Here is a 21,137-nt window from a genome sequence, read left to right as displayed (position 1 = left end):
TTAGCACATCTACAACAAGGAAGATCAATCATTCTCTACTTGTCTTATGAATTTATGATTTAATGACTTATATAGAACTTCTAATGGTTGTATAATTATTTTATTCTTGAAAATTGAGATTGTGATACTCATATGGATGGAATTTTGATAACATTTAAGTTAGTTGATGCATTTGATATACTTGCTTTTCATTTATATGCCTTAAAGGTTCTATATTACATGTTGTATAACATTGCATTCCCTAATCCTACTACATTTCGGTTTCACACTATGGGTAGACTTAGAAATCATACATAGGGTTGTTTCTAACAAATCCAAGGCCACCAACGTGTTCAAAATGCCTTAAATAAGCTAAATACCAAGTTTCAACCCAATTGGGACTCTAGGACCCACCGAGATGGGCCACCGAGTTGACGCCAAAAAATTTTATATCTTGACCGAGATCTCACCGAGATGGTTGAGATCTCTCTTTTTCAAGGTGGCAAGATCTCTCTCGAGAGCGAGATCTTCTACCATGGGTTATGTGTAGTTCTCACTTGGCTTGAAGTGCTGGAGTGGGTCATAATGCAAGCTTTTGTGTGGATATTACCTGAGGATAGACCAGCCTGCCCTGAAAATAGCTGAATTTTTTGATCAAGTACATCCAGGCCAAAACTATGAGATATACACATATGATTGACAAAATTGGTATGCATGTCGTGTATGATCAATTAAGTCATAGATTGCTAGGAAATAACTAGGAAGCCCGTATCCAGGATTTGGAATGAACTGGTGAGCTCGAGGGTAAGTCAAAAAAGGGTTTTAGTTCAAAACTAGGTCATGTTTAGGTTTAAATGATGGGGGAGGGGGAGAGGTTTCTATTGGTGAAGTTTCGGGGTTTTGTTGATTGTTAGAGATAATGAGAGTAAATATTATATAACACGATAGGGGGAGTCCCCCTAGACTGGTTTCCATATTGGATTGGGTTTGTGGTGTTAGTGGTTTCCTTATTAGGACTATGGTTTTTAGTATCATAGTCTAAGTGAGTTTCCATTTAGCTTTATGTTTAATTAGGCAAGAGTTAGGAGTTATACTTGAGTTACATTTCCTTTTGTAAGTCTACTTTAGTTTATTATAAATATGTGAGCCTGGTACGGTAGAACAAACAGCTTCTATCGCCTAGTCGTGTTCTCCAATAATTCTCTCTTCTTCTCCCTCAAGTTCTCTGCTTCTTCTTCTCTCTACCTAGTACTTGTTACATATCTTGAGATTGTCTACATGGTATTAGAGCCATAATCTATTGCCAGTTTGAGAGCCATTTAGATTTTTTGTTTGAAGAAGGGGTCTTAGTTCAATAAAGAAGATGAACTAAGGTTCCCATAAAAATTTCAGCACTTCGTTTTTGCTTTGCTTCCATTGAAGGTTTTTGAAATTTGCTCTGAGGTTTCGCTTCAGTTGGAGTTTGCTTGGAGTTCTATCACTGTGCAATTTCTATCAACCTTGCAATATGCAATATGCAATTTTGAGATTTTGATGGTGAACCGAAATCAAGAAGAAGAAGAAGAAGAACTTCAGATTTGCGTTGGGGTTTGTTTTTCCGATTGAAAAGAAAAGGAGGAAGTTGACTGTGAGTGAGACTGTGAGAGTTGACTCTGTTGTGATCGGAAGGAAGAAAACAAAAAAAACCCTAAAGTCCATGAGGGAAGGAAAAAAAAATCTTGGTTGGTGATTGAAGAGGGAGTTGCAGGCTCTCTTTTGCAGTCAGATCTTGGAAGAGAATTGAAGTATTCAGAGAGGTGGATTTGAGGATTTATGTCGGCTAGTTTTGATCTGTTGATTGGAGCTCCAAAGCAGCTCTGGCTGTTCTTTGTCTCAAACTTTTGGTGGAAAGATAGTTCCGTGAGGAAGAAGATGAAGGTTTGCAGTTTATTTTTAAAACTACTGGTTCGATTGGTGTTTGGGTCAGTTGGTTTGATCTTATTTGGTTTAAGCTGTTGGTTCAGTTCTGGTATGTTGAAGTTGGTTTGAATTTCTGGTTCAGTTTTGGGTTTAATTTTTGGTTTAGTTTTGGGATCAATTCTGGTTAAATTTCTGGTTCTATTTCCTGATTCTGTTTTCTGATTCGGTTCTGTTCTTGATTCTATTTTCTGATTATGTTCCTGATTCCTAGACTTGCTTTACTTTGTGTTATTTGTTTCCATATTTAATTAGGATTGGTTCCCACAGTGTTTTCTTAAATTTAGGCTTCCAAGTTTTACTCTTTGGCTTTTGTTTTTGTTTCCTTCAGGGATTTCTCTAATTACATTCATTCCATTCTCGTTTTAATCTTGGGTTATTTTCAGATTTGCCATTATTTTTCTTTATTTCCCATTTAAGTCCTTGAAAATTCTGGTTTTTGCCATTATCTTAATTTGGTGGACATCACATCCATTTGGGATTTATTTGTTGTTGAGGATGATTGAAGACATTGGGATTTTATTCATGGGATCTTCGCTATGAAAGTTGAGGTAATTATTGGTTACTTTTGGTAATTTTTAATGATACATGAGGGGGAGGAAGATGTGCAAGAAACTTTTCTGGATTTTGTGTAGTAACTGGAGCTATACTGTTATGGAGACTTTTACGTAACCATGGGAGTTACACTTTCGATATATTTTCTTTTGTGGATGCATTGGAGCTGCAATTTATGGACTTTTATGTAGCCGTTAGGATGCTAGATTTTGGTGGAATTTTTATCGTTGGTTGGTGCTACATTTGATGGACTTTTGTTCATTGGGAACGGTATTTGGTGTTCGTTCTTGTTTGTTGTTGTGAAGACATGGATTGGGATGTTGATTTGAGGCGTGTTGGTTTCTAGTTGCTACCTTTCAAGGTTATTCTTATGTGTCCAAGCTAGAGCGTTGTTTGTGCATACTCCAGCTTGAGAGGGAGTGTCACACCCCACCCAGCTAGATCCGGTCGTACCCGAATACTTGTGGGAGTGATACACTACAGGACCAAGGTTTAGAGACAAACCCATACAAGTATATGATATTGCATAATCTAAGGACATGAATAAATCAAGTTTAAATGTTCAATCATAACATCTGAAATAATCATTGTTTACAATCATCCATGATTAAGGTTAATCCAAATAAATATCAAAGTTTGGAAGAAAAGAATAGTTGTTTGCAGGGCAAAAAATGATTAAGTATCTTGATAGAAGATACCCTTTCCTCTCTCAAAAGATATAAGAGTATAAATACATAAATGACATTATAGAATCCCTAAGAATGGCGAGGTCTCTATTGGAATCCGGCTCCATCGGAGCAGTCGTGGCATAGGCACGGAGCTTCATGCGTGTCCACTTCCTCTCCAATCGCTACCTCAAGATAATCTCCTGGCGACGGATCCTCCATTTGAATGGAGTCCTTATTATTTGTAGAATAATCTAAAGAAACATACAAAGGAATGAGTTCCACAGAACTTAGTGAGGTCAACTCAACAATCATGTCATGTATTTGTTCACAATTTCCACGTCACACATAAAAGATTAATTATGTAATCAATGACAATAATATGATAAATGAATAGTTATGATGTTATGCTCCTAACTCCATCATGAAGTCTCTATGGTAGACATGCTTTAAGTTAAACATCAATCTCCTCTGGGCGGTGTCAGTCACTCTCCCTCAGCAAGAGACGTGTATTGGGTTCTCCGTGGTTGTTGGGTAAGGTCATGCCAATGCATGGTTGGGGTATAAGTCACCACTCTCTCACATCATTGTTTGGCATGAGATTTGGTTTGTGTTAAGGACAACTCTAGGCCCAATGCACAGTCATACGGTCTTGTACTACATATGGTCAAGATATCGCTCCTCATGCCTAGTGCCCTTTTGGTTCGATAACTTCCCACCTATGAATGATATCTTTAACAGGAGGCATCTGTTGGTTCCCATTCCTTGACCCAATGGTCATCCACATGTAATGGACATGATGCTCTCCATGTCCTCTCATGGGTTGGTTACCGGTCTTAAGCTCCCATGAGCCTTTATCTATTATGGGTAACTTTACCATTCTATGATGTTAGTGGGTCTGTTCGGCACTCACAGGACCCAACCACTGACATCACGGGTTAACCAGCTTCAATACCCCTACCGGAAGGGTATTAGCACTCATATGGTCATTTAGCCCAACACTTCTAGACACCTAGCACTCATATACCTAGGTCTAAATGCATATTCACATAAGGTCACTAGGTTAATGGTCGTACCCACAGCCCTAGTTGGTAAATAGAATAAGAGAAACTAATCTCAAACCAATCCCACACATTCTCATATCATCAACATAAGATTTGTAAAGAAAAGAGAATAATCAATCGTACATTCTTACCTTTCATTTATGCAAAGTCATACACAATCACATGATAATTATAAAAAATATAGCAAGATATATATACTGAAATTAAAATAACATTATCACATACAAGACATGGTTAAGTATATTCCTCACCTTTCAATTTGATTTTGGGGGCCGGTTCTCAACAAAGTCCCACAATCCACACTAGAGAAGGAAAAAAAAACCCAAAAGGGGAGGGGGGGGACCCCACCCCCCCCGCCCCCCCCCCAACCCCCCCCCCCCCCCCCCCCCCCCCCCCCCCACCCCCCCCCCCCCCCCCCCAAACCCCCCCCCCACCCCCCCCCCCCCCCCCCCCCCGTGGAGGTGGGGGTGGAGGAATCTAGGGCTCAAATGAGGAGATGGGCTTGAGTGCTGGATTGAATGGATGCGGGGATGATCCAAGGGAATTTTGGGGAGATTTCGGGGGGGGGGAATGAACGGCAGGATTAGTTTGAGGGAAACTAAAAACGCAAAAGGTGAAGCCAGGGTTTGGGGTTGTAGAGAATTGGATTTAGAAGAAGATGATTGGGGGGGGGGGGATGATTGAACTTACAGTTTTAAGAAGAATAGCAGGTTGAATATTTGAAGGTGCCCAGCAATTTGAAGGATTCCCTCACCCTAACCAAAAAAATAAAATAAAAATGGAGATCAAATTTAGCAGCTTGGGGAGAGATGAAATCTGATGGAGGGGGGGGGGGGAACTAATAGCTCTCATGATGCTAAGCAATGCACAGGTAAGTCAAAGGTCAAATCACACATCCCAGACTTAACTGAAGGACTAATTCAGATCACAACAACCATACTATGCACAGTCTACTATTTTGGTGCTCCCTAGACCTAAGCTACACCTAGTGGTGCTGGTGTTGGGAGGAATACCTACACTTGAGGCTTGTTTATGCAGCCAAAGCTGCATCAACAACTGTGTCATGTTATAGCTTTCTAAATGGTTCTTTCCATCAAAGTGCATGATCATTATAGCCTAAAACAATCCTAGCTTAGAATACCAGTTTTCCATGCCATTACAATGCACAACTACTCTCATGTGCTAGCTGATTCCCAGGCCTAGCCCGAAATTTGTGCATACAGCTGTACATACTTCTCAGTCCAAAGCTTGTGCGTATTACTTCACTCTAGCAAGGAGAGTTTCATTCTCTCTCTGTGATAGGATGATGGTACATAATCAAACAAAAGCTTCACTAACTGATACTGATGCTTGCACATAGATACATCTTCATGTAAGATTAGGAACTTTGCGTATACATTTGAACAAGGTACTGCAGCCATTCTTTCAGATTACATGGTTTTTTGGTTGGACAGATATAACTATTGCCATAGACCTCTTGATGCAGCATTCTGGTCCTCATTGATCATGTTACAGGAACAATGACGACACTTAGAAAGCTTCTGCTTGCTGGCAATCCTCTGCGAACGTTGCGAAGGTTTGATGCAATGTTTGGTCATTTACTTTGCTAAGTGTACACAAATTTATAAGTCTATGTAACTGATATTTAGATTTCCTCAGTTCACTTGTATCTGGGCCTACATCCACTTTATTGAAGTATCTGCGTAGTAGACTTTCTACTGATGAAGGTAAGATTTTGTTTTCCTGGGATAGTACAAATTTTATTTCCCTGAAAATGAAAATGTGCAAGGGATATTGAACATAACATAAGCCAAAGCCCCTCTATTCCATGGAACTATTATTCATGTTCAGCCTATGGAATCAGGAGGGAACCCTAGTATGCTGAGGTTGCAAATAGATCAGCTCTAAAGGCAGCCACAAGTTCCCAGTGGCTCAAAAGATAAACCAGTGGAGATAACATGGATCTCACTCGTACTCTAAAGATCCTATTGTTTCATTCTTCCAAATTGTCCAGATTCCATTTGTGAAAATGAACTGCCAAATGGATTTACCCCTGCTACCATGGGGGGTAGTTGCCAAAACCCCATGAAATTACAAATCTCTTTAGGGGGATTCAATTGGGTCCAGAAAAGCCAAGGAATACCGAAGTATTAAATTGAGTCTGATCTGGAAGGGTGGTTGGTGACCAAATCTTACGCTTGTGGTTCCTAACTGAACATCCTGTCTTAATGTCATGATTATGAGGCTGGTTTACTGAGCATCAGTCTTGATGTCATTATGATGAATGATGGTTTAAGTGATTGAAGAAAAATTTTCTCATGCAGAATCTGGATCTGTGGCTGCTACTCCAATAAAACAGCAAATTACTATGGCAGCTCGATCATCTGTCTCATCAAAGGTTTGTCATTTGCGCATGTTCAGCATTGGATAGGATTATTCTCCTTCATTCATCCAAAAAAAGATTAATCTCCTTTGGCATGGATGACAGATACATTTACTGTTAATATAACCATGCTCTTGGTAGATAGTTGGAGGTTGTGACCTTTTATTCTGTTTATCCCACCTGACCTGGCCTCTCGCCAGCACTGAAATTTTGTTGACCATATATCTGCTATCATTTTATTTCATTTATGTATTCACGGGAGCAGTTAACAAATGTTTCCTGCTTGTCCTGTGGTCTTGGACACAGCAAAAGGTATACCCAGTGCATGAGGCTTTCTCCGCTATGGGGGTTTGGGATTGTCATATATAGGCAGCCTTACCCTTGTTTCAGTGAAAGGCTGTTTCCTGACTTCAACCCATGACCAACTAGGTTGCAATAGGGCTAGGACTGCTGTCACTATTTTCATAGTTTGGGCAGTACAGTTATTTTTGTTTAGTTATCCTGCTTTTCAGATGGGAGATTTCATGAATGGGGTCCCCCAGTTCTAACTCCAAAGTCCAATTCCATTGCATGTGCATCACATGTATGACTAACCCCAGGAGTGTTAAGGTTCTACATGTGTGCTTATTTCTGTTATTCCCCCCCCCCCCTCGTATTCCATCTTCAGGAACTCTCTTTAGTTGGTTTGGACTTGACTGCTGTACCACCAGCAGTATGGGAATCAGGAGAAATTATTAAGGTTGATCTTTCTAGAAATTCAATCCAACAGCTACCAACTGAGTTGTCGCTGTGTGGTTCCCTCCAGGTAATCAAATGCTTTACTTTTCTATTCATGAGCATTGGAACATTGCTATGGAAGACAACCAGTCAGAATATGTGAAAAGATCATTCCATAATATTTAACTGCATTTTATGTTCACTGTTATACCTCTGGACTATTGGTTAAATATGAGCATCTTCATCTGTCAATCATTTACTTAGTCTTCCTTGATTAACTGAACCCTGGGGAGAAAATTAGAGTTCTGTGCTGCCATAATGCCTCCTAAGTGGTAGTCCATTAAAGTTCAAAAAGAAACTCTGGCCTCCATATGCATCCTAGGTTGCAGTGTGGGTTTTTTTTGTTTTACTTGAAGTTGAATCAGCAGTTGCAGTCGATCTGGTGAGGTTCTGCTTACTTACCTGATAATAAACCAAGGGGGAAGCCTCAAAAGGTATACGAGTGTGCCTTTAGACAAATACCAACTCAGTCCACTCCTACTGAGTGGGAGTATCACTCGGTCGGTGTCGGGCCCCTAGGGCACTATTCGCCTTGGGAATGGATAGTGCTTCTTTCATACAATGGACAGGAAGAAAAGAACATAATGGATAAAAGAACTGCCAATTTGAAGAAAGGAGTCAGGTACTTCCAATCGGTAGCAACATCTTATATTTGTAATAGATTAATTACTCAAGCTGAGTAATTTCACTTCTACTCTTAATTATGTTCACCCACACATGACAATATGTTCTAAAAACATAAGTCATCAAATTCTTTGTACTTATTACTTTCTTATGATTGATAATGTTGGTGAAACCTTTCAATCATTCTTTTATGTTCTTGTTCCCCACTATTTACATCAGGTGTGCATATACTTCGTGAGGATTCCGTTTGGTTGGCAAAATCTGGTTCAGTTGGCTTAGGTTCAAGTCAGTCAGAAAACTTAGAGCGGTTTCAAAGCCACATCTATATATTTTGGTTTGCTTCTGATTCCATCACGCTTACCACAATGTGCAGGCTCTTATTTTGTCTGGGAACAAGATAGAAGAATGGCCAGGTGCTGTTTTGCAGTCACTTTCAAGTCTTTCATGTTTGAAGCTGGACAATAATCCACTCAGAAAGGTGATTCACATTTGATTTTGATATGCTGTTGTACTATGAGATGGATAGATGTGATAATTACTTTATATTGTACAATGAACTATTAGGGACAGAACTGCCATCCTTGACAGGTTGGTTGAAAGTTTAAGGAAATGGAATAACAGGCAGTTTGGAAGAAGTAAAGAAAAGAAGTTAGTTAATCTTTTGATGCAAAATTGGCAGAAGATGAGTTACAGTTAAATCTTATTAAAAGGTTTGCTTGTTCAGAGGTAAAATATAAGGAACATTAAGTCTTACAGTAGCATGGCTGTTATATGTTGAGAAAATGTGAAATTCCCTCACTTTATTTTTAATGTCTAATATTTTTTAATGTCTAAGCATTTTATGTTGAAATAGATGGAGGCAAAGGAAATTATGATTTTTAAATGGATGCATGCAAAACAAGGGAAAGTTTGACTTGACTCAACTTTCCTCTGATTGAGAGGAAAACAAAATTGGCACTGTAGTAGAAGAGTGTGCATGTTGAAGGGTTTGGGCATGTGAGCAAGAAGTGTTTAGTATGTTTGGAAGGTGCAGGACGGAAACCAGCTTTTGCACTTTGCCAGACTTTCTCCCATTCTCCATCTAACTGAATAGAGCCCTATTGAACTCTAAAACAGAAGCTGCATTGTTACTCGATTTCCAGCCATTCAAGCATTAGGAAGGTTTCAAACAATTCAATCCCTCGGGAAACTTGATAACTCAAAGTAAATGTACTTGTCACTTTGAACTCTTTGTGAGGCCACAATTCCTGTTCAATCTAAAATAACTATGCTGTCTTATTTAATGTGTAGCTGTAGCTTTTCATCAGGTCCTTGGTTATTTACTGGATATTCTTGTCTGTTAACACAGATCCCATCTGACGGCTTTCAAATCCTCTCGAAGCTCCAGATTCTGGATTTAAGTGGTAATGCAACTTCTTTGCCAGAAGATTCTGCATTTGCCAGCTTGCCACATCTGCAAGAGCTTTACCTGAGGTTTGGTCTTTAAAATATAGAAATTTTCTGCATTTATGTTGATATGTTCTTTTCTTTCTTTATCAATTTGTTTTTCCCCCCTCTTTTGATCCACAGAAAAATGCAGCTACATGAAGTCCCTCCAGAGTTACTGAGCCTCCATCAACTGCGGATTCTGGACTTGAGCCAAAATTGCCTTCAATCAGTACCTGAGGTAGCATTCTAGTTGATAAAGGAGCCTACATCCAATGTCCAGAAATATGCATGACTTAGAAATCTACCATAGGGATTTTAACGTAAAGGAGGCAATGGGTCTTATTTGGATTGACTTGAGTTAGTTGGGTAGTGTAAAATATAAATGTCCAATATGAAACCAATGTATTTGTTAAGTTTTGGTGCTTAATTAGTATTAGGATTAGTTAGTGGTCATATTTTTTTCTTTCTCATTTTTTTTTTGGGGGGGGGGGGGGGTCTCCTTGTTGTGATTTGTAACATGTTTTTCTTTTTTTGTGTCTCCTTCTTAGCTGGTGGCTAGTCTTAGGTTTGTCCAATGTATATTCCTACGAGGAGTCTATTTGTTCTACTGGAATCAGTATAGGTTCTAGCCCATGATAGAGTCAAGTTGTGGTGCTCAATGGTATTAGGATTAGTTAGTGGTCATGATATATTTTTTTTGGGGTGGGGGAGGGGGGTTCCTATTGGGATTGGTAACATGTTTTTCTTTCTGTGTCTCCTTACTTGGTGGCTAGTTTTATGTTTGTCCAGGGTAGATTCCTACTAGGAGTCTATTTGTTCTACTGCAATCAATGTAGGTTGTGGTCCATGATAGGGCCAAGTTGTATCTATCATGGTTCAACAAATCTCTTATTTCCTTCTGCAGGACCGTCTCTCCCCTTTCTTTTACTTGACATGTGCTGGTTTCATATTGTGATTCATCTGAAACTAGTAACTGATTCTATTTGACATCTGTTTTGACAGCCATAAAGAAGTAGAGGAGGAAGTGAGAGCATTTTTCTCTTGATTTTTTCTTCTTTTATTTGGAGAAAACAAATGACTTCTTACTTTTGATGTGTGTCTGAGATATAACTCCCATAGCCTTTGGACATATTGTTGTTGTTTACTTGGTAAATGGACTTGGGTTTTGTGAATGCTACCTTCTGAGTATCTAGGGTTGTCTAGTTGATCATAGATTTATTTTCTGCTAATTGATATACTGTAGCTACAACTGAGAGAAGAGCTGATGGTGGTTGCTGGTTTCAAATGTGCCTTTCATTTTCTCTGTTACCTTCTTTCATCTCCAAACATGTCTGCTAAACTAGCTTTCCTCCCTGTTTTTCACTGCTTTTCCTGCAGGTTTCATTGTTCTCTTTCCATTCCTTCGTTTGATTTATTCGTTTTGAGGTTGATGTAATCAATGGTTTGTCAGGTGCATGACTGTAAAGGAGAAGAAGACAGCCATGCTACCTCTTTTTAGTTTTATCTATGAAGATGGTTCTTTCTGGTATCTAGTAATAATGCAATTTATGACTGGTCCACAACAACCTTATGCTGTTTGGTTGACAAGAACCTTGTGTTGTTTGGTTGACAAGAACCTTGTGTTGTTTGGTTCCCAGCAACCTGATGTTATTAATTGATACCACACTTTTTCCCAATTTGCACCAAAAATGCTGCAGTTTTTACCAGCCATTGCTATTTGTAATATTATCTATCTTCGTTGTGAAGCTGATAGTCTACTACCTGCCTTCTCTGAGAAGGGCTTATGATGTTATTTTGCCGCTATGATTTTGGGATTGCAGTTGGTGTTCTCTACCACTTAAATTGTGTGTTGGTGATGCTTGTGCGGAAGTAATTGACCTGAGATTTTTGTTCTCCGTTGCTACTGATGATTGGTGTGCTTGGATTGATATTACTATTCGAATGAAGTTTTCTGCACTCATTGACTTCTACAACTGCTGGCTATATTCAGGACTGGTGTTACTATATTATCCATTCTTCTTGTTAATATGGAGCTTCTGGTAGTTAATCTTAGGTTTGTCTGATTGATGTAGGAATGGTCTTCTGTTGTGGGCTTTCATGGGTGGGGAATTAGAAGAAGAGGAGGGGAAAGTAGAGTCAGGGGAAGGAAATCTCACAATTAAATAACACTCAGCTTATCTTTCAATTCATTCTATTCAATCTGTAATTGCATCCTAATACAAGCTATTTAAAAGAAGAAACAAAAATCCTACTTGAAATGTGAAACCCAAAACAAATACAAACCGAAGTCTAACTCACTTTTACTTAGGAATACTAAAACAAATTATACTAAGATTTGAAACTGAACTAATTTATTTAACCAGGTCCAACTCTTGTTGGACCAAACCCAATAGGGGTGGTTCTTTTTGGGGTTGGACCAGAACCGATTGAACCAGTCTATTGATACTACATCACTGATGTATACTATTAGCCTATTTGTTTTACTGTTAAAGCGGTAGTTCGGTATCAGCTGTCTCATCTGGTCAATCTCATCCCGCACAAGAAGGAAACTAAAGGTTGCAGTCCATGATAGAGAGAATTTGGATTTATTGTTGTTCAGCAAATTTCTTCTCCTCGATCTCTTATACTTTGTAGATATTGTTTACATTATGTGTCTAGAATGATTGAAGCATTTTGACTCATCATGATGTAGCCTCAGTAAGAATGAGCACCAACTACCTGGATCTGTATAAGAACCATGGTTTGAAATATTGCAAGATTTTGGATGTTTTGAGGTCTCCAAGGAGAAACATACATGTGAAACGAAATTGACCGGTTGACTGGAATTTTGATGAAATTTTGGTATTTCAGTCCAAAATCTCAAAATTTCATAAGTTTCAGTCAAATCTCCAAAATTTTGGCTGAAATCTTGGGAATTGTGCATGGGAGGTAACAGTATACAACCAATCAAGGGTGATTACAAAAGACCTATTTGGGTAATTGTTTTTGCAATATGATCATTTAAATGTGTTAATATTGCCTAAAAAAGGTTTCCATGAATGCAAACTTATTCTTTAAGAATATTTAGATGTGTGAAGTAACATTCATATATGACCACGTAGACACAAACAAAAGACCATTGTGGGTTGTTCTTTTTTTTTTCTTCTTTCATTGTAGGTGCTCTAAAATAGGTTTTCCAAAAAGAACTAGACCCATAAAATGTATAAAACCCACTTAAACATATGACTGAAACCTGGCAGAATTTGCACCAAGTTTTGGCGAGATTTTGGTTGTCTCAAGGTGGCTGAAACCTCAAGACGAAACAAAATCTTCAACCTTATTAAGAACCTACCTGAATTTGGGTGAAAAGGTAGTTTAGAATCCATCCCAGGGAATTAGGGTCTGCCAAGAATTTTGGAGGATGTCTGTAGTCTTCATTAGAGATGGTGTTTCAAATTTGAAGCCACAATGGTTGGGCAAAAGTTAGTTTCTTGAAACTAGGTAAGGTTCTTGGGAGATGACAGGGCAACCAAGAAATAGGGTTCTTGTGGACTGATTGACCTGAACCTTGGGCTGAACTTAGGGGATGGGGGATAATGCTTCAAGTTAAGGACAGGTTTGACAGAAATTTGGATTTCTTGGGGAATCCAGAAATTCAAGAAAGGGTGGTTTTTGGGTTTTCCTTCTCTCTCTCTCTCTCTCTCTCTCAATAGAGAAGGGGAGTACAATTATGGGTCTGATGTGGGGAACAGGGAGGACCTGGGGAATGTTCATCCTAAGGTAAACTAGTGGCTGCTTTGATGGATTAATGAATCTGCAGCTCTGTTCTTGAATGGGTTTGAGCATTTTTTTTCCTTTTCAAGGAAGGGGGAGAGGGTTGGGTGCTGGGATGAGGGAGAGGGGCATTCTTGGATGATCAACAAACAAAAGAAGGGGGAAACTAGGGTATGGGTGTTGGATCTCCTTACCTTCTTTTGCAGTCCTCTACTGGTGGCAGTCATTTAGCATGGATCTTCAATCATGGCTGATTCGACAGCCAGTACTGGAGTTATGACTTTAGCCACCTAACACCACTCTCCTCTTGGACTTTAAACATAGAGGAAGACAGTGTTTTGGTCTTTAAGAACAGGCACCATCAGCTACCTGGACTTTAACCACCAGCAGCGGAGTAGTCTGCACTTCAAGCACCAGAATATGCTCTCTTATAATGAAGGAAACAGCAGCCACGTTTGCTCAATAGAAAAATCACTTACTCAAGTGTAGTGTTTATTGCCATGCAGGGGTATTAAATGAAGGGCTTATTGCCTTAGAGTCTTAGAATAAAATGGAAAGAATTCCTCCCATGTGTAGGGACTTTAACAGGTCCTAATACTAATTTAAGTAAGAACAAAAATGACCTAATTGACCTTGACTAAATTTGGATTAGAACTTGAAAAAAATGGATAAGTTAGACCAAGATTCTCTTCAAAACATAAAAGAGGAATATATAAGAAGAAAAAGTGTACGCTAACAAACCAAAGGAAACATATAGTATATAAAGGAATACCACATTAAAATCAGTCTTTAGAGAAAGAAAGCGAATGAATGTATAAGTCTAGAAAAAGTTACGCTAACAAACTAAAGGAAACGTATAGTATATAAAGGAATACCACATTAAAATCAGTCTTTAGAGAAAGAAAGCGAATGAATGTATGAGTCTATATGTTGATTGAACTAATAAATGTTGGGTCAGCAGCTTGTTAGGCTTAAGTCTAAGTAAAGTAGTGAGTGCGGAAAGGAAATAGTTGAGTCTTTATTATCAGCATGAGCCACAAATGTATATGTTGAAAAAGTCCACCAAAAAATCGTCCGCCTGTGAAATAAACTAAGTATGGGATTGTTGTACTAACTCATATACCCAGGTTTTAGATGCATTAAATCGGTTTACCATTGAAACCATGGAATGGAGGAAAATAAGCCCATTTTGGCTCTGAAATCTGCATCACTTCCTCCTTTTTTTTAATTTATTTTTTAGTATTGTTTAATTGGTAATCATATTGTATTAGAAAGGAATCATTAACTAATGGTGTTCTCCTAGAACCCCCATACAAAGGAGGGCATTCCATCCTATCCAGTAACCCAAGTAGGAAAGCAGGCTCAATGACACTAAAATAAACATGTGCTTCTGTATCCTTCTTAATTAGATCCTCAAAACTCTCCAGGGAACTCCATACGTTCTCAATGTATATGATTTTGTACCAGCTGTGTCCATGCCATGTAATCTGCTTTCTTGTTTTATTCTTGCTACACATGCCTAAATTCCTTGTCATGAAGCATGGCCGCCACTTGTAAAATTCTCCCTTTTGTGCCCTTCTCTTCCATGGCCTATGAACAACCCCATTGATTATATCCATTGCCAACTTTTTTTTGGATGAATGAAACTAATGAGGGACAGAATGGAGAAGGAAGAAGGTTAAAGAAGGTAGGGGGTCTGAGAAGAATCAGACTTGAAGAAGGGGATGATGGAGAAGAAAACTCATAAGAAGAAGAAAAGAAGAGGGGAGAGAGAGACAGAAAAGGGGTGGAGGAGGGGGCTACAACAAATGTGCAAAGCTAAAGCTTTTATTCATCCCCCCACCCCCACCCCCAAAAAAAAAAGAAAAAGAAAGAGGGGCTGATTACTAGTGTTTAACTGAAAAAGGAGGCATACTCCACTAAGAAAACAACCATACTAGGACTCCTAGCAATAAAAAACTATCTAAAACTAATCTTAATTTTCTACTCAAATTAAATACTGCTTACATAATTATCCCAAAATAACCAAGGAAAAACCCCATAAAAAATTATTCGTAGCATAGACAGTAACCAAGAGTCCTATTTTTGCGAAACCACTTTAGTCTTGATCCCAAATGGCTAGCTATGGGCCTGCACAAATTAGTTATCGTCTTGACAATTTAGTTCCTCGAAAGTGTCCAAAAGTTCATGTGATTGGAACTACATCTCAAAATTGTGCTGCATCAAAAGCATTCATTAACCAAAAGGAAAAAAGGGGGTGGGGTGGGGGAAGAATACAAAGGGATGAAGGCCAGATCCCAGCCAACACAAAGGAAGAGAATAATGGCATAAAGCCGTTCACCAAACTCACAAGTCACAAGGACACTGCAGACCCAAGTTTCTTGATCTATTTTTCTTTTTCTTCTTTCTGGGTGATTCGAAGTTAAATACGAAATTCGCCTCAGCTTGGATTCTGGTCTAATGGAAATATCCTTGAATCCTTTTTGAGTGCAGATTTGAAGCCTACTAAGGATAGTCTGCGTTTCCATCATTGCTAGAACTGACAGCTAGTCACCCTTCCTGAAAAAGCTATTATAGGCTTGCCCATAGCAGATATGATTAGACCCCCAAAGGTGGCTGTTGAGTTTATGAAGGCTCCATCACAGTGTAGAGCAATAATGTAGGAAGGAGGATTAACCCAAGAACAAGCTCTAGGCACACCGGTCTCCAGTCTATTTGGATATTCCACTTTTCAGCTAAATAAATAAAATGGACATTTCTGTCACTTGCAATAAAACCAGCACCAGACTTTGTCTTGACATCTTCCATAATTGCTGCCACCATCTGCTCTTTTGATCTGATTCTGTTTCTAATTATTGAAAATTTTCTTTGACTCCACATCTGTGGAATAGTTGTACAGAATGCAAGTTATGCAACCATTCCACATATTTTGTTTCCTCTGCCACATTTGTATCGCATCCACAAGGCAGCTTCATTCAGTCCTGTGATTGCCCTCCTCTCAGTAGAGAACTTTGTAAAGATGCAGCCCATATCAACCGACTGAAGGAGCAATGCAAAACCTGTGGTGGCCTTTGTCAATCTAGACATACCAAGCTTTTATCTCAATCTCTTCTTAAGTGGTTTTTCACCTTATCCATGTGTCTGCGGTATGTACTATGACATGGGGAGGGCAGGGTGTTTGGGAGTTTAGTTCCATATCTGCTACTAGTTTGCCCACAATAATCCTTAGATACTTAGGAGTTTCTCCACCTACCAGTTCAAACTTTCGGGATGGAAACTTTATGTGTTCTCAAAGACACTGTTTTCAAAAGGATTACATTCATTGTAAGGCATGTCACCCTATTTTATGCGAGTTGGGTATTAGAGATATATATGCACCAGTTGAGAAGGTGTGTTATGCAGGTGTCTGGATTCATTGTACACGTATGTGTTTTGCTGAGTCATCCTTACATAACATTCCCTATTTGTAATCGCTTCATCTATCAATAAATAAGGGTGTCTCCTTTCGATCTTGACAAGTAAATCTATTTTCTCAATTTTTTCATTTCAGATGTTGTTAGTGGTTTCTTTGGGTTTTGAATAGACCAACTGTGAGATCCCAGCTTCTGTAGGTGATTAAAATCGGCATGGACTGTGTACCAAGGGTAAGAGCTATTTGTTCAACCCAATTTAACTTATTTATATTGAATTCGTAAGCGGTGACCCAAAGTCATAGGTTGTGGGATAGTTTCAGATCAGTTTGGCAGGATGGTCTAAGTGCTAACAGTTAGGTGACAATAAAGCAAGTTGATAAACCAAAAATAATAGAACCAGTAGAAGAAGAGAAATAAGGAAGAGACTGCCAAGAGAAGAAGCAGACTTAATAGTCGATATCTCCCCCACACAACTGACTTATTCAGGGAATACAACATAGTGGAATTAAGGAATATTCTAAAATCTAGTTACATAAAATAGTGAGCAAAATAGAAACTAAACAAAATAGAAAGTTTGTAGGAGGTTATGGGTCACATACCCATAGCAACATAAACTAGTAGTTCGTACGCCACTTTAACCGAGTTAGATAATAGGGAAACTGCAACCACTGGTTTAATGCAAGTATACTTGGTTATAATTTAAATTTTTGTTAATTTTTATTTTGCCTCCCTAAGGAGGCAACTCCAAGGACATTATTTCGTTATAGGTTAAAGGGGAACATCTCCCACTTACCATGATTTGTCTCATTCCTCTTCTTCTTCCTCCTTGTCTAGCCTAATACTTCTTAGTTGAATTGATCCATACTCCAAGAACTCCTAGCTGTATCTATGTGTAAAGAATGTCTGCCTCGTAAGCTGATGAACGGACTGGACGGCGTGGACGCACAGATTTAAAGATTGAAATCAGATTATCTGGATACCTTGATCCAGACCTGCATTGGATCTGAATGCTCTGGAGGATCCTGAAAGATATGAATTTGTCTGGAATAAATCAGTGAACAATGTAGAATGATTTGGTTTGGAAAATTGATCCAGGACAATCTATCCTCCCAGTTTAAATCCTTGACCAGGGGTCAATATCATTGCCTAGGATAACAAAACTGTAGTTGCTACCATCCAATAAAGGCACTGCTATGCTGAAGACAGGAATTAACAATCACATGAACCAACTTCAGACCCATTTGAATCAACTTGATCAATCACAGGCTGGTAATTAGTTAATGAACTATCATAGTTTCCACAGAAAAAAAGCTGCCATAGCCTATATGATAAATTTATGGTCGACCAAGGTCCAAAACACAGCTTCCCCCCCAACCAAAACTCCAATAGTACACAATTTGGCATTGGCCATGTTGCTTGTCAGTTTGGGTTGTCCAATCAATTTGAATTCAATCCAGTTACCATGTTACACATGATTGATGGTGTCATTTCCTATTGCTCAAAGAATTACATTGTGAGGATTCGGATTCTTGTGTCACATCTTTTGACAAATATCATTACAACTGTTGCTCTTATTTGCTGATATGATTAACCACCCTGGACGATGGATTCATATTATAAGGTTGTGGTTACTATATCATGATGAAACTAATCCTAAATGGCCATCCATAATCTTTTCTGATCACATAGACATGTTATAGTCTTTTTTTCTTTCTCTTCTTCTTCTTCCTCTTTCTGTTTTTGTTGTTGTTGTTTTGTTTTGTGGATACTTTCTGTTTATACTGTTGTTTTATTGGGATGCAGGGATTCAAGAACCTCACTTCTCTTGTTGATCTCAACCTCTCTGATAACAACATTGGAACGTTGCCTCCTGAGTTGGTCAGATTGTAGAGCCCTCTTTGCATCTTTTTTTGTTTGAATTTCTAGATCTTATATATAAGGTGGTGCTCAATGTCATGATGTCCTGAACCCACATCAAATTTCTGCTTTTACAAATAGTCATTGGATCTTGCTAATTAATATGCTATTTCTCTTGATTTTACTGGTAAGGACAGTTTCCCAATGATTGTTGGTTATTTGTTAAAAAAAAAAAAATTTGTTATTTGTTTTTATGTTTCTTTCCTTCTTTTTGGGGGGGTGGGGGGGGGGGAAGGGTTAGTAAAGGGGGTCCTAGATCAACCATTATTTAGATTAAATCATTAAGAAATTTCACATACTGAATACAATGACTCTGTCCTGTTTTTTAACCAAGCGTGCCTTTTTATTATTTTTCTCCTACTCTGTACTTCGAACTATCTTTAAGTGCCCAACTGACACTAGCTTGTGAAGGATTTTATGAACTAACCACCACTATCTGGTTATGATTTCTTGACCATTTCTTCTTGTTCTAAATCGGGATGTTTCTTGAGCAGGGGTTGCTTGAACCCAGCCTACAGGCCTTGAGACTTGATGGAAACCCATTAAGAAGGTAATTATGTTCTGTTTTTTCCTTGAACAGGGAATATGACATAAAGACTGTTATAGACTTGTGACTATAGTAACACAAATATAGTAGAGTACGTAATCAACTTGGGAACTGTTAATTGAATCTTAAATTCAGCTTAGTAAAGCCGAATTCCCACAGTTTTGAAATGAGTTATAGTTTGGTCTTCAAGGCCCATCACAACCAAGCTGGTATCCAATTTGACCATCAAGTCAAGTATCTTGTTCTATTGATTTGCTTTTTCTATACATTATTGAGAAAAGATTGCTACTGTCCTTTGCATTGCTTTATATGCTCTCCTCGTAATAAACAGTGGGACCCGCACTAACATTTCCCTTTTGCTATTCTTACCATGTGGATGGTACCATTTCTAAACCCACTGTTGGTTGTAATGTGCAGATTCCCGACCCTTGTAGAAACCCGTTCTTTATATTGATATTGATAATATTCTTGTGTTCTAATACCACCATCTTATCACCGTAAATCTGTTCTTATTTCTAAGAAAATTGGCCTGCTGATAACTAAAGTAACGGCAATTGCGGTGGAGAAGGAATCCTCTCACCCCTGGTGATTTGACCTTGTGATTGTACTCACATCTTCAAAAGCTCTGAACTTGTATTGTGCAGAGAGGAAAACACCCTTGGAAAACTTAAACCGTGAAGTAAATTCTGAAAATTTTTGAAGGCCATGTTTTTTGATTTAGTACTGTGTTTTTGAGAGTATTAAGAACAGAAACACTCAATGACATTGGCAGAAAGAAATCTTAATGACAAAACAGAATCAATAGTTTTTTTATTAACCATATTGATCTCATTTTGACTGTTTTGCAGTATTAGGCGTGCCATCCTGAGTAGGGGAACTAAGGCTGTGTTGAAGTATTTGAAAGACAAAATTCCAGAGTAATGGTTAGGTGTGCTCATTATTAAAAGTTACTATTGTTTGTTTGGTCTGAGATGATTCGATAGTTGTAACTGAGAAAAAAGAGATTGAAATTGTTTGTCGATGTTTTTCTTGAGTAGTATGATTACCGTATTTGATTGATCATGTATCAATTTGGTACTAATAACGTGTCGACAGTGTCATCTTTCTTTTTTTGTCATGTATTTAGTTGTTCGGAAGTTTCATCTTGGACTTCTGAACCAAGAATGAGCTTTCTCATGATTCCAATAACTTATTCATCTAAGGATCTCCAGACTCTCAATGAAGAGATTGAACTCCTCCCAATGAATGTGCTTTAAAGCCCATAGGGCTTGAGTTACCATATTCCCATTTGTATGGTATGTTTTAGAGCATCTCTGCATGTGTTAACGACCCTTTGCCCCAATGGAGTGTAGGTATGTCACACAGGGTGTAGCCTAACGGCATTATTATCTTTTTTGGGGGTAGAACTAACAGCATTATTATCGGGAAAACATCCTCTGCTGTGCATAAGTCTCTGTTGTGCACAGTAGTGCTATGTACCAAATGATTGGCTGAGAAAACAAACTTACAAAGTATATGACTATTGAGAATTTTTTAAATTTAAGATTAAGCTTTTAATCTCAGCCAATCTTTTGGTATAAAAATGCACTGTTGTGCACAAAAGATGATTTTTTTCCCATTATTATCAAGTGAATTTCTCTATTCGCCTTTGAGGGCTTGCAATTACGGTTGGATATAAAAATGGTGTAGAAAATATTCTTTTTTAGAATTGAGATGTTTGGGCCACTTTGCATGGATTTCCACTAATCCTAGGCAACATACGAAATATTGCCGACACCCTTGTGTCGGTGGCTGTCGACACCACTGAAAGTCCGAAACCCTAAATGTCGGCATAATTTTTCTGAAATTTCGGAGAGGGGGGTCGGTCAATTGGAGAGTTGGCACTTGGCAAATTTAATTTATTTCTTATAAAATTTTCTCCTTATCCTCATTTGGCATGTTATATTCTGAGGCTTGAATCATTGGGATATAATTGGAAAGAATACTTGTTGACCTTGAAATTTTTGTTATAAAATTTCTTTGTAATTTGAATTGTTTTCATAAATTCTTCCATATATATTCTTTTCCCTCATCATA

General features: G+C 38.4%; 1 protein-coding gene across 3 annotated transcripts in view; it reads left to right on the top strand.

Moving 5' to 3' along the window:
- LOC149004652 (Leucine-rich repeat (LRR) family protein) overlaps window positions 1-20,887 on the top strand; it is a 38,126-nt gene extending 17,239 nt beyond the window's left edge. The window contains exons 12-21 of one of the 3 annotated variants that reach the window (XM_089168123.1): window positions 5,735-5,795; window positions 5,879-5,946; window positions 6,544-6,617; window positions 7,270-7,407; window positions 8,377-8,481; window positions 9,352-9,476; window positions 9,573-9,669; window positions 18,401-18,475; window positions 19,009-19,064; window positions 19,910-20,885. In XM_089168123.1, coding sequence (XP_089024249.1) covers window positions 5,735-5,795; window positions 5,879-5,946; window positions 6,544-6,617; window positions 7,270-7,407; window positions 8,377-8,481; window positions 9,352-9,476; window positions 9,573-9,669; window positions 18,401-18,475; window positions 19,009-19,064; window positions 19,910-19,982 — 872 coding nt within the window. In that variant the 3' untranslated portion in view covers window positions 19,983-20,885. The other 2 variants (XM_089168124.1, XM_089168125.1) reach the window with 2 other exon arrangements.
- The last annotated feature ends 250 nt before the right edge of the window (window positions 20,888-21,137 follow it).

Source organism: Hakea prostrata, chromosome 9 (assembly GCF_041222555.1).
Source record: "Hakea prostrata isolate BN-2017 chromosome 9, UWA_Hpros_2, whole genome shotgun sequence".
Taxonomy (NCBI): domain Eukaryota; kingdom Viridiplantae; phylum Streptophyta; class Magnoliopsida; order Proteales; family Proteaceae; genus Hakea; species Hakea prostrata.
The sequence above is the reverse complement of the archived record's forward strand: the minus strand, read 5'-3'. Positions and strand labels throughout refer to the sequence as shown.